This window comes from Anarrhichthys ocellatus, unplaced genomic scaffold, assembly GCF_004355925.1.
Source record: "Anarrhichthys ocellatus isolate YVR2014 unplaced genomic scaffold, GSC_Weel_1.0 scaffold64, whole genome shotgun sequence".
NCBI lineage: Eukaryota > Metazoa > Chordata > Actinopteri > Perciformes > Anarhichadidae > Anarrhichthys > Anarrhichthys ocellatus.
The window spans coordinates 2730487-2750582 of record NW_022280094.1 but is presented as its reverse complement, the minus strand read 5'-3'; the positions used below and the strand labels follow the sequence as shown (position 1 = coordinate 2750582).

Here is a 20096-nt window from a genome sequence, read left to right as displayed (position 1 = left end):
GCTGTAAATGGGAAAGCAAGCTGCTGTTGGGAATGAGCCACCCTATGTGTGTGTGTGTACCATCTCTCTCTTTAAACTACGTCAGTTACCCATAATGCTGTGCGTTGCATCCACAAACTAAATGAGCGTCGGTGTCAGACGCCGAGGAGCACTGACCAAGTTGTGTTATTTCACTCTTTAGGAGAGAGAACATGTTGTGTGACACATGTTGGCTGGTCAGATATGTCTCACTGGTATTACATGATCACATACATATTACATGATCACATACATGTCTTTCATTCTTTACAAGAGATTAATCAAAGTTTTGCCCTTGTTTTCATGATTTACATCCAATGCCAACGTTTACTAGAGAGGGACGTAGTGTGTCCAAATGTAGACAGAAACGTGGACATCAGAATGGTGAATAGGTGTGTAAAACTTCAGATTTGCATTACATCACAGACCTGCATACAATAATACTTAAACCATAGTTTGTTTCCATAAACACCACTTCTTTAGACTTTACAAGCAAGAGTTTGAAAAGAGAAATATTATCATTGAGAGAATCTACATTATCAATAATATGATGATGGCGCTGGATGAGAAGTCAGGGAATATTATCAAAATGAGGGCAACCTGAATGTCATTTCATGGCAGTCCATCCAATAGTTGTCAACCTCAAGGTGGCTCTCAAACAAAAGTCAGGGGATCAGCAAAATCATTAGTCTTAATCTGAAGGTGGCGGAGCGACCGGTAGACTAAGATTAGCTCGCTGCTAGCGTGACTAAAACCTGCAGACAGGGAACCTCAAGGAACGAAGCAGAGAAGTTGCATCAACCTTCCTCTGGGTGAAGTCTTCAAGAGAAAACATATTTTGTAGGATACAGAATTTATGGTATGAATTCATGAGCCATCGTCTCCTCATATGGTGAGCTGTCACCACCAATCCTCTTTAACAAGTCAGGATTACTTGATTTCATCTGTGGATATACAGAGACCACAGAGGTCAGACGAGTCGGGTTGTTGAGGTAAGATGTTGTGTGCTTTTGAAATGAAAGTCTGAGTTTACTGACTGACTCATCTTCTCATCATGAAACTGGATTTCACATATCTTGCTGCCTTCAGCTGAATATAATGATTTCTGGAGAGCTATTAGTTCTTATAGTTCAGCTTTGAGCAGACAATATTCACTTTCCCCTGAATTAAAAAACAAATGAAATAAATAATGAAATGAGTGGGCTTTGTGTGGCTTTAAGGCGTTCACAGGGTCAATGCTGCTGTTGACATTTGTCAGAGCAGATGAAAACACCAAAGCGAATGAATCAGGAAACAACACGGTTTCACTTTGGTTTTATCTGCATGCCTTGTGGAAATCTTAGAACAAAAGCACATGCAAGTGTGAATGGAGAGACCGGACCTGAAGACACACAGCAGCAAAACACGTCAACGCAGACAAATCCAGTCTACAAACAATCACCATCATTTATTTACAATATATTAAACTGTAATGCAAAATGTATAACAAGTGGTCAATTTGTTCAATAATGAAAATAAACATGAACTATTTTCAAAGCTAGCATCAATCATTCACATATTTATATATAAATACGTTGTGCAGTCAGCAATATTACGCCTGCTCTTTTGTTTTTATTCTGTTGAAGCAAGACACTGTTATCAGGGTCAATAAGGTCAAAAAACACATTTCCACACTTGTGTTGACTGCATAGAGAATAAAGATGAAGACACAAGTCTACAAAAAGCATGTATAGTAGAATAACACCCAACTACTCCCACAATGACGAAGGTCTGCACTTTGTTTTCAGCCCTGAATGCCACGTCAAGCTCTCCTGGACTTTAAATGGCTTTCAAAAACATGATGACCAGAGGGTGTGACACTTAAGCAACCATGAAAATGCAGCTTCCTATTTTCTTGCTGTTTCGAGGCATCATTGGGTTGAAAAAAAAGAAACCTGATAAATAAACAGGCCTCAAAGACATTGAAGATGATTTCACAGTATTGGTTATATAGGCTGTAGTGCGTCCAGTTGACAAAGATACAGTTAAAGTTCACAATGAGGCTTTAAAGGAGATGCTGGTGATATTCTACACTTTTCTTACAATATCATCATAACCCATGAAAAGATATGAATCCAAGCAGAGATCAATTCATGTCAACAAGATCACTCCAATCAGAGGATCTGTCTGCACAGTTCGCATTCAACTTTGGAGATTTTTGACATTTAAATTTGCATCATTGACCAATAGCAAATCCTCCCGATGGTGCTGAGAAGCTATCATAGTCACTTTTATTCAAAATATGTGGTACATGGGGAAAAAGAATCTGGTATAAAATCCATAATGATTTGTTTCAATGATAAATTGTCAGTGCTCTCTGTTAGCTAACATGCTCTCCATGCTAGCTAGGCTAATGCTCATGTTGCTAGCATCAAACCGTGCTAAGCAAATAATCATGACACAAAACCCTCAGAGAAGTAAAGTGTAGAAGCTTTGGGTTTTACTCTATGGATGGAAAAAAGTGACTTTTAAAAATATCTAATAAGATATCCATCAGCCATATTTAAAGACTTAGTAGTCTTCAGTATGAACCGATTGGCTAACAACTGCGCTAGCTTCATTTTATGAAGAAGACCAAGAGATGTGAAAGCTCCTGAAAACATATCAAGTGGACCTTTGAGCTTAGGATATTTCGTACACACACTTTTCCCAAAGGTCAAGAAAACTCTGGTGGGTTTGGTCCTTTCATGTGATTGGCTGACAAAAAGAGAAATATTGAACAGCACCAGTTTTTCCTTGGACATGCTGGTTGAAGATACCATACATGTGACTGATGCTCAAAGTCAAGTACATTCCCTCTGGAAAGGAAAGCACATCAAACGTAAAACAAACACAGGCGACATGTGAACAACAAGCACAAGGAGGACAAAGCCGTGACAAAGTGTCTTCCTCACTAAAGAATTTGGGCAAGAACTTAGTCAAATCAAGTCAAATGAAAAGAAGAACAAGGCCTTTTGCAGAGGTAAGCTCAAACCTCATGGCAATTAATTTGCCCGACGGCCATCCTCTGCAGAAACAAATCTATCGCACATCAAAAACAAAATATTCAAATGGAGAAAAATGCTTTGCTGTTATGTAAGTGATGCAATCACTCTCCACTGTAAAGAAGAACATCTTTTCAGGGAAACAAAAAGTGAACAGATGATGAGCGTGCCCTTAGTGCAGTTCACGAAATGCCACAGCTGCAGAGGAGCCAGCTGTAGAGGAGACCACTTAAATCAAATGGCACTTGTCCCGAAATGGAAAGAAGCAGGAAAAAGGAAAGAAATAAGGATGGGACCTTTCTCAGGACTCAGCATCAATTGGCAATAAGTAAAGCAGTGTGCACACGCCCTTCAACAAAGGCTTTTTGGCAATACATTGTACTATGGCAGTACTTATTGTGGTGTACTATATGTAGAGAAGAGCGGGAGAGTGATACAGACAAAGAGAGGCAGAAAGAATATATCATCATTGCAACCTCCAAGTTCTTTGGCTCAGTTACAACCATACAGGGCGGCTGCTCAAAGCCAAGCAAATGCTGCTTGCATGCAACCAGCGGCACGTGGAGTTGTTAATAACAGAGCTGCTGCGTGTGTGTGAAGTGAATAATGAGAGGCTAAACACCATTTAGTTTGTCAAATATGACCAAATCCTGTGAGGATCTGCAATAGGAAGCTCTAACCGAGTGTTGGGAACATGTTTTCCTGCAGGGTTGTGAGTTATTGTGTGGTTGTGTCCAACTCACCACAATTGTGGTCAACTTTGCATGCAAGACAAACTGTCACGGAGTAATGAGGGCACATTTCAGAGAGCGTGGTCTCATAAGGCCTGTCCTCGCTGTCGTCCTCTTTTATTTGGCTTCCATGTCTGTATCAAGAGTAGAAAGAGCCCTGGGTCGCCCCGCCTTCTTCTTTTTCTTCCTCCTCCTCCTCTTCATCAGATCTATTGAAGCAGTAGTGTCTCCGGCCAGGGGGGCTGGAGCAGGAGAGAACAAGTACAAGAGAACATGAGCCGAGAACAGTACGGTGTCTAACAGAGCTCAATGCACTGCAATGTAATAAAACACAAGCAAATGTAGAAATCATCATCATCACAACACAAACGCTGCATTGAGAATAAATACTGAGAATACAAACTGAGGAAGACACTCTTCCTAATGGCCTACAGTAGCAGGCAGGGTAAACATGAGGCAGATGTAAAGTATCAATAGAAACAATTTATTCGGGCCGAGAAAGCTTGACATACTGTTTATGAATATGACTATCGTATTAATGTGTAGCATCGCTGCAATACATCGTCCAGCCGCCAGGAGCAGCACTAAGCACACTGCCTGAGCAGTGCTCGTGAGTGACCATGTTTGCTTTCAAAGAGTTGAGTTTCTTTCTTCTCTGAGTAAATCAAGGTTTCTTCTGTGACATTGTTGTTCTCCCACAGAGAAGGTTGCTCAGAACATTGGCTGCCATCCTGTGAGTTTGTATTGTCAACATTCCTCATGGGCAAATATATAAAATGCCATCAAATACAGAAACACTGCAAGTCGTACACGACGATGGAACTACATTACAACACAAGTGTCCAGGGGCCACTAAAAGCCCAAACACACAATTTGTTCAATTCAACCACTTGTTAGTTGAATTGAAGATGAGCTAATCTTAGTTTTCAGGCTCTTATTGTGTCAATGTGATGTTATTAGAGATATAAGCACACCTAACATTAGCCCGTCACCATCTACTAGTTCATTTCTTTTAAGGAGTTCCTGGTTGTGTTGTACATCACATTCCTTGTGTACTACTTGCAGGGTTTCTGTATTTTTGTCTGATCATGAATAGTTCTCATTTGCTTGTGTTTTCTATATTCACAGGGTTTTTCTACACTTGACAGGTTGTGTGGTGATGAGGTTGTCTTCATTAGCTTGTGTTTTGTCTATCTGCTTTGTGTTCTTGTGTTGAGCTCCCATAACCAGCACAAGCTAGCTGTGCATGTTGTGAGGTGAGATGCCTTCACGTCTAGTGGACACAAAAAGTCTGCAATGTGATACAACACTAGCATGCCAAACGGGTTTGTGTTATTATTGTTACTAAGGGACTGAATCAATGCCATTCAAATACCAAATGCAAAGCACTGCGACGGATGTGATTCCATCCTCTCATAATGTTACAGTTGTCATGTGAATCAGCTGAAAAAAATATCATCTCCAATGACTATAATGAGCAAGAAAAAGCATTCAAATGGCTTAAACATTGCATTCTGGGGGTTAATTACTGTCAACTGTGCATCTCAAATGAATTTGCTAATTCTTTTGAATCAATGCTTGGGGTCTAATTATACCTGCACTTACGGGCCTGGAAGGAGAAATGTATTATGGCCTCTCTTATTTAATTCCTGTTATTTTGGCCGGTCTGGGGCTATACATTTCAGTGATATCTCGGTAGTGATTAAAAGCTGACTTAACATTCATATTGAGTGCAGCTTCTGACCAACTACACTACCCAGCTCCTTAAGAGTCCCCAATGAAAGCCTTACTACACCAGTGCAAAGACAGCCACAGAGGGGGTAGTAGTAAACATCAAACATTGTTAGCATGCCCAAGACACATCATCCAAAATGTACCCCAGAAACTACAATTCTAAACTGTAAATGTCTAATCCCATTCAGACTGAATGGAGAACATTGAATGTGCTGATTGACAAGAGTTAAATAGTCTTTGATTGGTTAGGTCACATCATGCTTCAAAAACACTCTTCAAGGTAAGTCCAGTCCAGGCAACCACCTACTGCCTGCCTCAGTCACTGTCCGGCCGGTACAGGTACTTCATCATCAGGTTGTCCACCCTCTTCTTCCTCTTCTTGTCATCCTTGTTGTCAAGGGGCTGCCTCTCACTCTGTGGCCTCGCTTCTCTTTCGCTTTCAGGACTGGACACCTTTCGATCAGGGGCTCTCTTTACACTGCTGGAGCTTCGGTAGGAAATGGTTGAAGCCCCGGAACTTGACCCAGAGTCCGACTCGGAACCTGAAGACGAACAAGACGAGGAAGAAGACGGAGATTTGTCCCTCTTCTTGGACTTTTTCTTGGACTTCTTGGACCTCCTCTTGGAGCTGCTCCTGTGACGGTGGTCGTCTCCTGAGCTGTCAGACTCTGAGCTATGGCTTCTCTTCTTCTTCTTGCTCTTGGCTTTGCTCTTACTGTGATGGCGACTGCTGCAGCTGCTGTTGCTGCGGGACGGTCTCATGCAATCCACTGCGGATGCAGAGCGCCTAAGACTGCTGACAGGGCAACTACCATCTCCATTACGGATACTTTTGCTGTCGTCTTTATCATTCTTAGATTTTTCTTCTTCACCATCGGAGTCTTCCAAGCACCTGCGCTTAAATTTGATTGGTTTGAAACTCAGCACCTCATTGATGGCTTTCTCCAGGTCAGGGTCGAGGTAGTTGCGATGACTGACTGGTTTGATGTCCAATTGGGTATTGTCAATTGGGTCATTATCAGCAGTTGATGATCTGGCTTGTGGTGGTGGCATGGAGATGCTGCGGCCAGTGGAGGAGTGAGGACTGTACGCCGACCTCTCGGTGAAGGCCACACTACGACTATCATCAATATTAACATCAAACTCGCTCAGGCGGCAGCTGCGTGCCAGCGACATATGGGAATCAGCTCGGCTAACACTTCCAGGACTGCGCCCCCCAGACCGTCTGCTAAAGCAGGGGCTACTGGGACTGCTGCCATACAGTGACCGCCCGCCTCTGCCCTCATCTAAGCGTGAGGTGCTTTGGTGGCGTCCAAGCGGGCTTGACAGACCTAAGCTTATGGTAGACTTGGCGTCATTCTCTGGGCTTAACCCAAGACGTGTGGAGGCCCGACTTGGTGCAGTGTATGAAATGACTGATTCTTTGTCAAAGTCAGTCCAGCGGCTGTCCATACCTTTCCTGGCCCGGCTGTTGGCCTCTGAATAGGCCTGGGAGATGACTGATTCTCTGTCATTCATGTCATTCCCTGCCTGGGACTTCCTCCTGGAGCTGACTGAGTAGGTATCATGCTGAAGATCTGAGTTTTTGGATTTAGCCTTATGCAGGGACAGAGCCTCTTCTGACTCTGCATTCTCCTTGAGGGCACTAAAGAGGGCATCCCCTTTGCCACTGATGGGATTAAGGTTGGAGCGTTTTCTGTAGCTGAGAGAGCTCATCACTGACATTCTGCTCGGCTCGACCTCTTTGCCCTCTTTATTTACCTCTTGCCATTCCTTACCCTCGTTCCACTCTTTCCCTTCCTTTGCGTCTACATTTACAGCAAATCTAGAAAGAAGCAACAGTGGAGGATGAAGGAATGAAGACAGTGGGAGAGAAAATGACAAAGATGAGGTATTGGGTCAAGTGAAGGTGAGTGAAGGAAGAGAATAAGAAAAAAATAAATTAAACTTGACAAATAAAAACAGAAATGTCATGAAATTCAGCAAAATGATGTAAAGTAAAGCAATGAAAAAAAAGAGATTAGGAGAATGCAACTTGAGACAACTGACAAGGCACCAAGAACAGATGAAGACCACAGTAATGATCAGAATGGGAAAAATCATGACTTCAATCCCCTACAAACCCACTTTAAAGCAATCTAAATGTTTTGGCTGATTGGCCCGTGGAATCTTACGTGTCTGCTTTAGGCTAAATGGCTATATGAATGTTTTGTTGCCATAATGCCACATTATGGCATTAGCCTAAAGCAGACACGTAAGATTCCAGGGGACTTATTGGCAGAAATGGAATATAATATTCATAACTATGTTTTGATAAGTGTATATCCACCTGAAACTAAGAATCTTTTTGTCTTTGTTACCTTACAAAAAGTCGTTTATATTTAGATCTTCACGGAGCCCGCCATGTTGCACGACCATGTTTCTACAGCAGTCCAGAAGGGAAAAACCAAACACTAGCTCTAGAGAGACTTTTGCATTTTTACGTTACCTGAAGGCCACCGTAGTTCTCTGACACACTTGAGAAACTGAGGCAACGTGAGCCGCTGAGTGCAAAACCGTGATAACGCCAGTTGAATTTCCTTTCTCCTAAAGTAACGAGGCGAAGGTCCTAAAAGATACCGCGGTTGTCTTGGAAAGGGAGGAGTGAGTCGAGGGGTATTCAGTTGGTTGCAATCTGCAACCACACTACTAGATGCCACCAAATCGTACACACTGGACCTTTAAGTATCAAAATGATTTGAGAACTTGAAAGGCAAAGTTTTAGCCTTTTAAATATAAAGTTACTTTCCTATGTTTTTTTGGCCATTTTGCCTTTATGATATAAACAGGACAGATACTAGACAGTGGAGATAGAGAGGGGACAACATCCAGCAAAGGGCCACAGGTGGGATTCTGCAGTAAGGACTCAGCCTTGGTGCATGGGTGCTCCATCAGGTGAGCTATATAGCACCCATGAAACCCATATTTAAATCTGTTTCTACAACTATTCTACAGAACAAAAGATATGCTCAGGAAAATGGATTTTTGCAGAGAAGAAAGAGTATGTGCTACTTTATTTCTATTTGATATGCCAGACTGATAGGGTTGAGGTTTAGGGTAACACTAACCATTGTGTTCCAGTTAAAACACAGGTTATATGTGCTGAAACTCAATTAGTGGTGGCAAACATTTTGCATTCTGGTGGGAAATTATCCAGTAATCTTGCTGAAACATACTGAAATATTTTACATAAAATTGCATATTTTTGTCTAATGTTGAAACAGGGTACTTCCTGTTTATTACTGATCTCAAACAGTGAATCCTGTGAGAATTAAAGAAACTTCAAGGACATAATATGTGTGAACTCTGACTGAAAATCAAATCAAATCAATCAAAGCTTAGACACCATTTTGAACTTGATAAACCTTTTTTTATCTATTCTTTGTTGAATGACAGAGAACTGGCCAAGAAGTCCAATGTACTTGTGCAAATGGCAATTAAAGTTACTAGAAATTGAAAGCTGCCACTACAAGGAGCAGTGTTGGCTAGTCAGCCACTGTTTGTCTGTGGGGACATGCTGCTAAGAGAGATTCAAAAACTTTTTAAAGTTGGTAGTGGCTCAGCTGAGGGAGGGAAGTTAAATCTTCTGGTAAGGAGACAAATCTGGGGCAATCGAAGCTGTCAGCTGGCAGACACATTCATTTATCTCAGCAAGCGGCTCAGGTAGACTATAGCATCTGGCCCTTGGGCATGTCAATAAATCTACCACAGAGGTGGTTTGTTTTTAGAAAAAAAAAGTTCCCTTTTCAAAGAGCAGGCAATAATAAAGACAAAGTAGCTTGAAAATACATTTAAGTAATAGCGGCCCCCTGATTTCAGCCAAGTACCTGACTGGGATTGCTTTATTTCCTGCGAGTCAGATCCCGTAAACCATTTCATCCAGAGTCCAAAAGCAGTGAAAGGTAGCATTAGTTAGACTGCCTCCTAACTGCTCCTGTAGTGACAGTAATAGCAGCTGCCTTTGTACTGACCTGGAGCTCTTGAGGCTGCCATCATCTGACAGGTTCTTGGTGGAACCTTTGCTTTTAGACAACCAGGACTTCACCCCATCCACACGATCCTCCACCTCAGAGTCTGTGTCTGAATCCCCCTGACTGGTAAGAGTCAGAGACAGGAAAACAAGTCAGAGGAAGCAAAGGAGAGACGAGATGACAAAAGAGGTTATGAATAGAAAAATGAGAGAAAAGGGGAAAAGAAATGTTGGTGTGAAAGGAGAGTCAACACTGGTAGAAATGTTCCTGTAATTCTCTGTATCTGTGGAGACAGAGAATGGAGAACAAGCTGTTAGTGTGGAAGCAAAGAAGGATTGTGACATTCATACGGGATAAAAGACAGCACATGCTCAAAAGGCTCCAGTAAGCACACAAACATGCCTACGAGAGGTTGTATAGGCGTAAACACCACACTGCAGGTTCTTACTGTCACTGTTAGATGAGTGCTTCACTATCATGCTCTCCCAAAGCCGTAGTAGCACCATGGCAGAAACAACACCACAGCAGGTTTGGCCAACACTGCTGTGGTATGATAAGAGTACACCACTGACATCTCTGCTAGACACACTTTTACATCGCACAACAATCAAATACCTGAGCTGGTTCAAAAGTCCTGTTAACTAAACTACCTCAGACAGCGGCTATCAGAGTGTGTAGGGCTGAATTTTTATACATTCATTTTTTGTGTGTCATTGTCACTTTATTTGAAAGTGAAGAAGAAAATAATTGGAATTGTGGTTTAGGTAATAACTTTATGTTCAAGTAAGTGACTGGGTTAAAGCGACAATGTGTTCAAGTAATTATCGAACTGTGTGAAGGTTGTGTGCCTACATCTCCTACATTAGCATTCAGAAATGTGTTCAATAGAATGTGCTTTCACAATGGGACTTGGTGTGATGGTGCAATCTTTGGGGATACTGCTCTAGTGATGTTCTCATGATTGGCATAATAGACTCAAATGTGGTATTTCTATTTCTGTTGTTGGAGTATGATTATCTCAGTTCATACATTGTTCTATCTTTAGCAGAGCAACAAATTCATTCAGATGAAGCGCCCCTGGCTTGCATTGGGCATTTAAGAGCTGTGTAGATCTCTGTGTGTCGAAAGGCAGCAGGACTTGAATAAAACAAAAAGTTATCTTGCTTGATTATTGCTGGTTCTCTTCATACTTGTATTTCTGCAATGTTTCCGTCTAAACAGCGTTCATCAGGAAATAACTGCATATACCTCATAAAGATTAGATCCAAACCACCTAAAAGAGTTTCTGCTGAACTGCAGAGCAAAGTGGCAGAACATGTCCAGATATACCTTTCTTCTGGTAATTATTGTCATCACCAGTCCTGCACACGCACATGCAGTCATATGCATACACTCATAATTTCACTTCTTGACAGAATGATTTAGTACACAGCTGGGCACTGCACTGTTTTTCCTCTCAATTATCATTACACATTCACAAACCACTGTGAGCCACGGAGTGAAATAGAGGGCTTGTCATAAAATTTGACACAGATGAAAAGAGCGCAACACTCATTAAGTGCCGTCAAAGCCCAGTGCTTGTGTGGCACTGTGAAATTAAGTTGTTACAGCTTAATAGTCCTACAGAGACATCAGAAGGGTGGCGCCACATCTCTGCATCGGTTTCAGAAAGCCTCAAATCTAGTCGGGGAAGGGAGAGAAAACATGGAGCTCTGAAAGGCCCAGTGCTACCTATAATTAAAATCATTAGCAGTCAGAGACAAAAGCTCCCCGGATTTCAAAGAGGAGATTTCAAATAATGGCTTGCCCAGTGAGATCCAAATGCATAGTGTGCTAGCTTTAATGGAATACAATAACCTTGGATGGTAATTCTGGGACAGAGGGATGGGAGGAAGGACGGGGCGACGGACTCTTAAGCTGTAATTAGCTTTGCAAAACATGCCTCTACTATTAGACAATCTGGAGATTTGCTGCTGCCTACTGCTATGATGACAGAGCAGCCAAGTGTCTTTGTCTTTGGCAGTGTGGACTTCTCAGAAAAGACTTCACTCAATGAGGGGAGAAGATGCTCCGACGTCAGGTAGCAGACACGTTTCCTTATATGACCCTTTTTAGTCAAGGCGTCGCAAGGGTTTCTTAGTCAACTCTTCTTAAATGAGTCTTTTAACCTTCGTCTTCACTGGTGACACTGATTTAAAAATAACTCCTGCCTTGAGGAAATAAAAATGGGGAAGGAAGAGCAGTTTACTTTTTCTTTCATCTTGTAATTGTAATGACATTGCCGAGTTTCCTGAAACTTACAGCAGTGCTGCAAAACTCTTTCTCCTAAAAATGGTTGTGCCTAATACGTTTCGGAAGAATCTCAATTGCTGCCTGGATGGTTCTTATGTCGTGGACTGACATGAAGTGGTCGGGGAGGATGGTGGGCACACAAATGCAGGACTTTGCATTCTGTGTCCTGCTTGTGGTTAGGGTGAGGATACTACAACTCATTGCCCCGAGACAGACATCAAGCTTCAGTTGCTACAATATTGTTGTAAAATAAATTCAATCAATGACAGTAAATGCTTTGCAGATATGTTCATTAAAAACAGTTTGGAATTATGTGTGATTATTCTCTAAGACTTTCTTACCTGTGTAATAATCTCATGGAACAGTTAGAGCACATAGAGAGAGACCTCTCCGGTCTACAGCCAAAACCACAATTGTGGGCAATATGTAATTGCGCACTTCACAGATGGTGTCAACCACAATTTATGTCCTTGACCACCATACCATTAGTTAAGCCCTGCCGAAAGCCTGGGGGAAGCAAACAAACAGAGTGCCGAGGAGACATTAATTGTCTGTGACATTCTGCCGCCATTGGTTGTACATCTCTGTTACACACTATTACATTCATCATTAGCTTCTATGGATCCTCCTGCTCTGCTCTGCTCCTCTGTGTCCCTGGGTCTTATAGACACCACAGTGTATGCCTCCGATATATGAAACTGTCGGCCCAGTGAGGTCCCTGTGGCTTTGGAGCACAGACGGGCATATGCATCGTCTCCAAGACCACGGGGAAACATAAGCTCAGGGAACCTCTCATCCACAGTGTCACATGAAAAGGTAGGTTGGTGTAACATAAACTGCACATATTCAAATAGTCATTTATTAGCTATACTGAAAGCCAAATGAAGTCACAAAAGCCATCCATTTGTGTAGTCAAATATCTGTGCTAAAGCGATTTATATTGTACATAGTAGTTACAACTTTATGCTTTATGTTCTACTTTGTTGTCCTTGTTTTTATTTGTTTTGTTTATTTGTATATTCTGTGTATGCACGATGAGAGCAACGTAAAAAACAGAGTCAAATTCCTTGTATGCGTACGCATACATGGCCAATAAAGCTGATTCTGGTTTTAAATTCTCACAATACTTAACAGCTGGAAGGAAGGTCTTCAGAGATACATCAGTAATGTCCTGTTAGACCAGGCCTTTGAATGAGAGGGCTGAGAACATGTTTAACAGCTATGCCAGTAGTGGCACAAATACAAAGGAAACTAATTCAGCCTGTAATTACAAGCCGAGGACAGGCTGTCGTTAGCACTGGTGTTAAAGGTTAAAGACCACAACATTTAGCATCTAAACTGACCCACATTGACGTTTAAAGGTACATTAAGCTGGTTATTGTGCTACAGGAGCCATACTAATGCTTAGTTGAATTTTTGGAACAAACAGGACAGGACATGATTAAGGGACTGTCCCAAATAATAAGAAATAAAAAACATCAATGAATATTTATATATGTTAAATCAATAGAAAAACAACATGTTATACTGTTCCTAGCTGCAGCTAACGTTCTTTATAAAAGGACGTCATATTCTGACTGAATTATGCACAGACGCAGGGTGCTGTCATCAAACCAAACAATCTAAAGTGTAAATGTCTTCTATGTCCTCAACAGAGTACACTTCTATTTTACAGAAGAAATAAACCCCAATATGATTTCAATGACATCTTAAGCCAAAATCATAGCCTTTCTGTACTTTAGAGCAGCTTCATACAAATTGAATTATGCTGTATCAATGGTAATATATTGAAATGTATAGCTACATAATTTATATTTCACAGAAATAGAAATGTATGTTGTCTCCTTTCCAAACACCAGGAAAGAGGAGCCTTTGATTGAAATGTGGCAGTGCTAACAGTTCATTACAAATCACAACACTCGCTGCACTTTGCAGCTCTGATTAATAATCCCTTTACAGACGGGGGACTGGACTGGCTGAGAGCCAGAGGTTAACGCTGCGTGTGTGCTACTCGCCTGGTGAGCAAGACAGCTTTTTGTAAGACATTTGAGGGTTCTGCATTATTAAGCAAGGGCGAGTCAAAGATTGATGAGGAACACACCCTTTCTTTCTCCTGTCAGGAGGGCAGTCCTACCGAGCCACAGTCACATCCAGCCCCAGAGCGGGCTGATGAAATATTAAGATGGCCCAGGGAGCGAGAGGCTGACTCGTCGCCGACTGCTGTTCAGACACAACACAGCAGTGTCTGACATGACGGTAACCCCCCCGGCTGCGTAAAGGAGAACTGTGAGTATGATCTGCGCCTCCAGGGGGATGAACCAGAGAGATCAGCACACTTGTGCCTTTCAATTCAAAGCGGTTAACCACACAGACAATCTGAGGAGGGAGGCTTGTTTCATGCTGGGGCTTTAGCAACATATTGTGGTAGCCATGCAACTCAGCATGTGAGGCCATGCAATCAAGAGTGGTGTAAACTGGGGGTTGTGGGAATCTCTGAGCACTGTTGATGATGCATTATCCCCGAGCCTTCACACATCAAAGGAACCCCCCCCCCCCCCCCCTGGATTTACTGTATCACTGTATCTCCCATGAGGCAGTTCTTCCTGTTTGAATTGTTGACCATGTGTGCATCTGCAATGAGCCACCGCTCTTTGATTCTAAGGGCCTGACACCAAAAGCTGATGTCTTGAAATAGATGAGGAAAATCACGAAACATTCAAATTAGCCCGGAATGCCAGGTGCATTCCAAATCTCTTTTCTATTTTTTTCTGTCAGGGGGGATTTTTCCTTTGAGTTTATCTCTTTTCTACAGTGTGACAGCAAGAAGTGATGGCTCTCCACGATCACCTTCTCGACTACATGTTCAAAGACTGTAGAATACTGCATCATTTCCAGTGGTGCAAAAATAAATAAATAAAAAAGTTCAAGTTCCTCACACTCTGTTCTGTCTTTTCTGATACTTTGTCACCATGTCTTGCAAACTGGTGGTGATGATGAAGGGTGGAGGGACAAAGAAGAAAAGACAAGACAGAAAAAAACAAGACAATAGAAAAGAAAAAAACAGGAAATAAGAATCAAGTCAAAACTAATACATGAAACGTGAATGATGCTTATACGTATCTCAATAAATATGTATGTCATGGTGATGACAAACAGTAAGGGACGCATCATGGTTTTAGGGGCATCGACTCCGTGTGCCACCTACTATTGATCTTGTGTCTTGCCTACAGAGGAGAAGAAAGCCTTTCAGAGCGTGTTCTAATAAGTCACACAGCTGTCTACTTCTGCTGTAGCAAACGGTGCTACTTATCTCTGTGGAATTGAACCAGAGGTTAGCTGGAGGACTGCTGTCTATATAAGGTGGGTGTTGATCTGAGGAGGAAGGCCATTCAAATGACCAGAACATTCACTATCTGGAGGGCTTTGATTGGAAGGTTGAATTTGTCATTGGTCACATGGCAGTATGACACACGACAACTGAAAACAAATCAACTCTCATTAAGTGAGCAGTTCAACATAACAGGCTTATCTGCAGGGTGTGTTGAACTATTCGTATCCTCTCCTCATAGAGATCAATGCTACTCTACCAGAAGAGATAGAAAATACCTCAAATACAAATCTGTTTGAAATGTATCTAAGTAAAGTTGTGCAACGTGAGAACAGTCTAGAGTGCAAACAGCAATCACATGAGGAATGGACATTAACTTTCAGAGCTCGTGCTGGTGAGATGACGAGGCGTCGAGGCTACATGATGGACATCTCCACGCTGGACAGTCTGCTGTTCATCTCAGTAAATGGAACAGGGGTTTCCATTTGTTTTACTAAAGTTCACAACGACTGTATAAACGTTACTTTAACAGCTGTATGAAATAGCTAAACAGGCTTCATAGTCTTTATAGGCCCACTGTGGTTTGAAATCTATCTTCATGATTAAAAACATCTTCCACTCTGATGTTTTCACAGATCGCCCCCTGCTCATCTGCTTTCTTTCTGAGAGTTACATGTTAAAATGGATACCTCACATCTGTGTATTAGATACAGAACTAGAGTCAGGATGTGCTTACCCTAGCTTAGCATAAATTCACCTGCCAACACCTCTAAAGCTCACTGATGAACATGTTGAATCCTGACTGTTTAATCCTCACACAAAGAGAAACGTCTAAATGTCAGTCTGTGATTTAGGGAGCGTTACGTGCTGGGACAATTCCTCCATACACAACAGTTCTGTGTTAGCTGAGCTTGTCTGAGCAGAGTCTAGGGCTGTAGCGTGGGATGCTAGTTACAGACAGTGAGCTAGTTGTCGCTTTGGTCTCCGTACAGACACGATTGAACTAGGCAACCTCACTGTGATGACGAGACTCCAGGAATTCTATGTGCCAGCTCTGCTCTACAAACAGACATGAGACTGATGTTGATCTGCTCAACTCACTCACTCAGCAGAATTCATCCCGTCATGGCAGAGGGAGACTTTATATTGAGGAGTGGTTACACAGGATGGCCCTTAGAGAGTAGAGCAGAGAGGCAGCTAAACATTTAATGCACAGTCAGTCAGGTGCTGTAAAATCCTGAGAGCAAGGTACTGCTCCTCCAAAATGTGTGCTAAAATGTGAGGAATTGCACAAAAGATGGAAAATGCAACAAATTCATAAAATGATTAGCTATGAAAACTGTCCCACCACTTTTGGATTGTACCAGAGATTTGGTCACTTGAAGAGGAATAATCTTAATAATTCTCTGGTGAGTTGGTATGATGGTGAGTTGTCATTGAGCTGCTAATGAAGACGTTGAGAAGTGGCCTGGAAGCTCAAGAAAATGACTTTGTGGAACTATGATATTAATGTTTTCCAAATATGTTCAGAGGGACATCCTGCTGATTTTCACTCCGCTAACAGCAGAACCATCCTCATGTGTTCATGTTTGTACCTGTTGATCAGGTCTTCATTGTCGTCACTCTCCATCTCGTCCTCGATGGCTGCCTGGAGGTCACCGATCCTTTTGAAGGCCAGCTTGAGGTCTGCTTGCAGGCTCTGATTAGCAGCCTCTAAGCTCTCAATGTCCATTTCCTGTTAAAGAGACAAGAGTCAGCAGAGCAGGACCAAAGGTTGACTTTTTGTTGATGGATTCTATGCAGGCTCTCCTTAAATAACTGTGCTGCTTGCTCATTGTTAATTGTTAGTAACTTGTGTGATTGTGAGCTTACCAGTTCGTGTTTTTTGCGGCTGGCCTCGGCTTCCTTTTTGGCCAGTTCACCCATCTCCTCTTTGACGTCACGGATCTGTCTCTGCTGACGTTTGTTCTGCTCCTTCTCTCGATTCTCGCTACTGCTGCGTTGGTCCCGTTCCTCTGTCAGCTTCTCCAAGTTCTCCTTAAGACGAGCTACAAGGGTCTGAGCAGCAATAAAGAGAGATGGTTCCACAACAAGGTCAGACCATATAATATAATATAATATACGTATATACATACATACATACGCGTTAAAAAAAGTGTGTTCCCATTTGAATGAGGGCGCCAACACAGAGGGGTCCAGCAAAAAATATCAACCTGGCTCAACTTTTGCTGGTCCACAACACGACAGCATCTGTCAAGTTGCTGATGTGGCCAATTCAATACATGCTAGCACACAGTTCTGGTAGATTAGCTGAGCCCTGCTCTCTCTAACAAAGTCTGCTGGAAATGTTTGCATTGTGATTCATGGCCAACTGACAGTCACTGAGCATGTTGCATCTGTAACTCAGCCATGTTGATTGCACTTCATAGATTACATCAGAGAGATCAGGTGCTATCTGACTGATGGGCTGCTCCGCTCCTTGTGCCCTGACTGCTGTAAGGCCCTTCTGGCGGGCGGCCAGCATGCTCAGTGAAGCTGCTGCAAATGGTCCAAAATGCAGCAGCACGTCTGGGCTTCAACCAGCCAAAGGCGGCTCATGTCACTCCACTTTTCTTTTCTCTCCACTGGCTCCCTGTTGCTCCTCATATTAAGTTGCAGTCACTAATGCTCACCTACAGAGTGGCCTTGAGCACCCACCTACCTGAATCCCCTCATTCAGCTTCATAAGCTCATGACCATCTGCAAATAAATGCTGACTAGTCCTGGTGTCACTGCGAGGCAACATATCTCAAATCCAACCTCTGACTTCCCCAACTCCATTGGATCAACAGAATCCCTCTCTTGATGACCTCCTCTTCCAAGAGAATTTACTCAGTATGTTCCTTCTCTCTGTCTCTATCCTTCTATAACTCTGCACTTATTTGTTACTTCATGCACCTGGTAGCCTCTAGACACGTGTGTCTAGCCTTTTCATACTTATTTTAACGTACTCCTAATTTGTTTGTTTGTTTCTTGTTATAAAGTTCCTTGTATGTGCAAACGTACTTGGCAATAAACTGGTTCCGATTGTAGTAACCTGCTGCTATGGCTAAACATTAAATATTTACAGTATCCTTATTACTTTGGCCCTCAAAGATCAGCAACGACCTTGTTCAACCTTCAGTACTGAGGCATAACAACCTTTGCTGATATGGCACACCAACTTAACAAAGCTACTGTAGCAGATGAGCATAAAGCACAACAAATACTCAATACATTCCTGAAATAATGGAGTCCCAACACTTCATCTCCACAGCACCCAGGCAGAAAACAATGTTAACAATTGATGAGCTTATTTGTATCAATAATGCATTGAAATGGTGCAGCAGTCTTTCATCTCATATGTTTGTGTTCAGCAGTGTTTTAACAGGTGACTCCTATAGAAGTCTTTCAATCGGCAGTCAGTCTGTATTCAGTCTGTATCAACGCCAGCAGCATACTTCATCAGTGAGTTAGCTGCTGCATTAGCCACCAGCCCTTCCATATTTCACATACTGAGTGGGTGTAGTACTGTTCCCCTTCACATCTGTATTGATTGAGTTCTGCCACCTCCAGCTTTGATGAGTAATACTACTCAGGCAACCTGAAATATTCACCCACTGCAGCTTTTAATGCTGGTGAGAAGCCATAAAAAGCCAAGCAAAAGGCAGCATCTGTGTATTTTCCTAACTCTGTACACTTCACCACAGGCTAGAAAAATCACATGTAATAAATAAATATTGTTATTTTGACTTTGGAGGTCAAGGAGCAGAGGGAGTGTGCCTGGAGGTGAGCACATTGCACAGCTAGTAATTACTAAAGTGAACCTGCAGAATTGAGCGCTGGGTCATTTTATCAGTGGGCAAGAGGATTTCAATTTCTCCCTGGGAGTGTGCAGATGGTAACCTTTAGCCTTCACTTGTGCTTTGTGTCTCAGGCAAAGTCAGAAAATAATTTCAAAATGACACACAACAAATGCTAGAGGACAAAGTAAAGCGGGGAAGGTCTAACTGGCAGTAGTCTGAAGTGTTCTGGAGATGCAGTACGTGTGCTGCCATTTATGTTCATGTTATCATGACCTTTCTCTAACCTCACCCTCCCACCTCTTCGCATGTTTTCCACATGCTGCAGCTCCCTCTACCAGCCACCTTCTAACACCAGCACTCCTCCACCTGTCTGAAGCTCTCACCTCCAGGCGTTTGACCTGGGTCTTCTCAAACTCTAGCTTGGTCTCCAGCTCGCGGATCTTGGCCTCCTGCCGGCTGACGAGGGATTTCTCCACCATGGACTGCTCCTGGAACTCCAGCTGGCTCTGGAGGGCTTGCATCTACGACACAAACATACACATATTTAAGTCACTATACTTATGAGTGACACCCATTGGCCAGAATAAAAACAGAGCTTTTATTGTCTGAATGCAAAGCTTTTCATCACAAAGAGGAGACATTCCATGGAGAGTGCTGCAAGGCTCCTTCCTGTGTGCACTACTCTTCAGTCTTTACATGTTACCACTGTCATCATTTGTAAGCACCTATCAATGTTCATAGCTATGCAGATAACACTAAACCCGAAATAGCTGTTGAAACTTGTGACTTGAGCTTATGACAAACTTATCATTGACGCAAAATGTCCAACTAAACTGTGCGATCTCATCCCCTGCTGCATTTTGTTCATGAACCAAGAGAAGCACAAAGTAGAGCATTAGATGCATTATGAATTTTAAATATTTGAAACTTTGTTTAGATTTGGCACATCAGGTCAACAGTACATAAGCCTCAAAGAACCGGTCTAGGCAAATCTATGACCTTGGGCCATAAGAGGACATCATAGTCCTTGTACAGTATAGATGGGGGGGTCTAATGACATCTTTGCCTTGTCAGGTACAGCTGTGTCGGACGGAGAAAAAGATTCATGCAGCTGCAGGCATTATGGGGATGACAGC

General features: G+C 42.5%; 1 protein-coding gene across 12 annotated transcripts in view; it reads right to left on the bottom strand.

The window, feature by feature from the left end:
- Positions 1–1439: 1439 nt before the first annotated feature.
- The window catches only part of myo18ab (myosin XVIIIA b), a 143218-nt gene continuing 124561 nt past the window's right edge, over positions 1440–20096 (bottom strand). For 9 of the 12 annotated variants that reach the window (XM_031872466.1, XM_031872465.1, XM_031872467.1 and 6 more), the window contains 7 exons: positions 19344–19481; positions 17009–17194; positions 16732–16871; positions 14745–14789; positions 9517–9639; positions 5814–7331; positions 3928–4014 (listed from right to left, as the gene is read on the bottom strand). In XM_031872466.1, the coding sequence (XP_031728326.1) occupies positions 5822–7331; positions 9517–9639; positions 14745–14789; positions 16732–16871; positions 17009–17194; positions 19344–19481 (2142 nt within the window). In that variant the 3' untranslated portion in view covers positions 3928–4014; positions 5814–5821. Of the gene's footprint in view, positions 4015–5813; positions 7332–9516; positions 9640–14744; positions 14790–16731; positions 16872–17008; positions 17195–19343; positions 19482–20096 lie in introns of all 12 variants that reach the window. The other 3 variants (XM_031872472.1, XM_031872462.1, XM_031872469.1) reach the window with 2 other exon arrangements.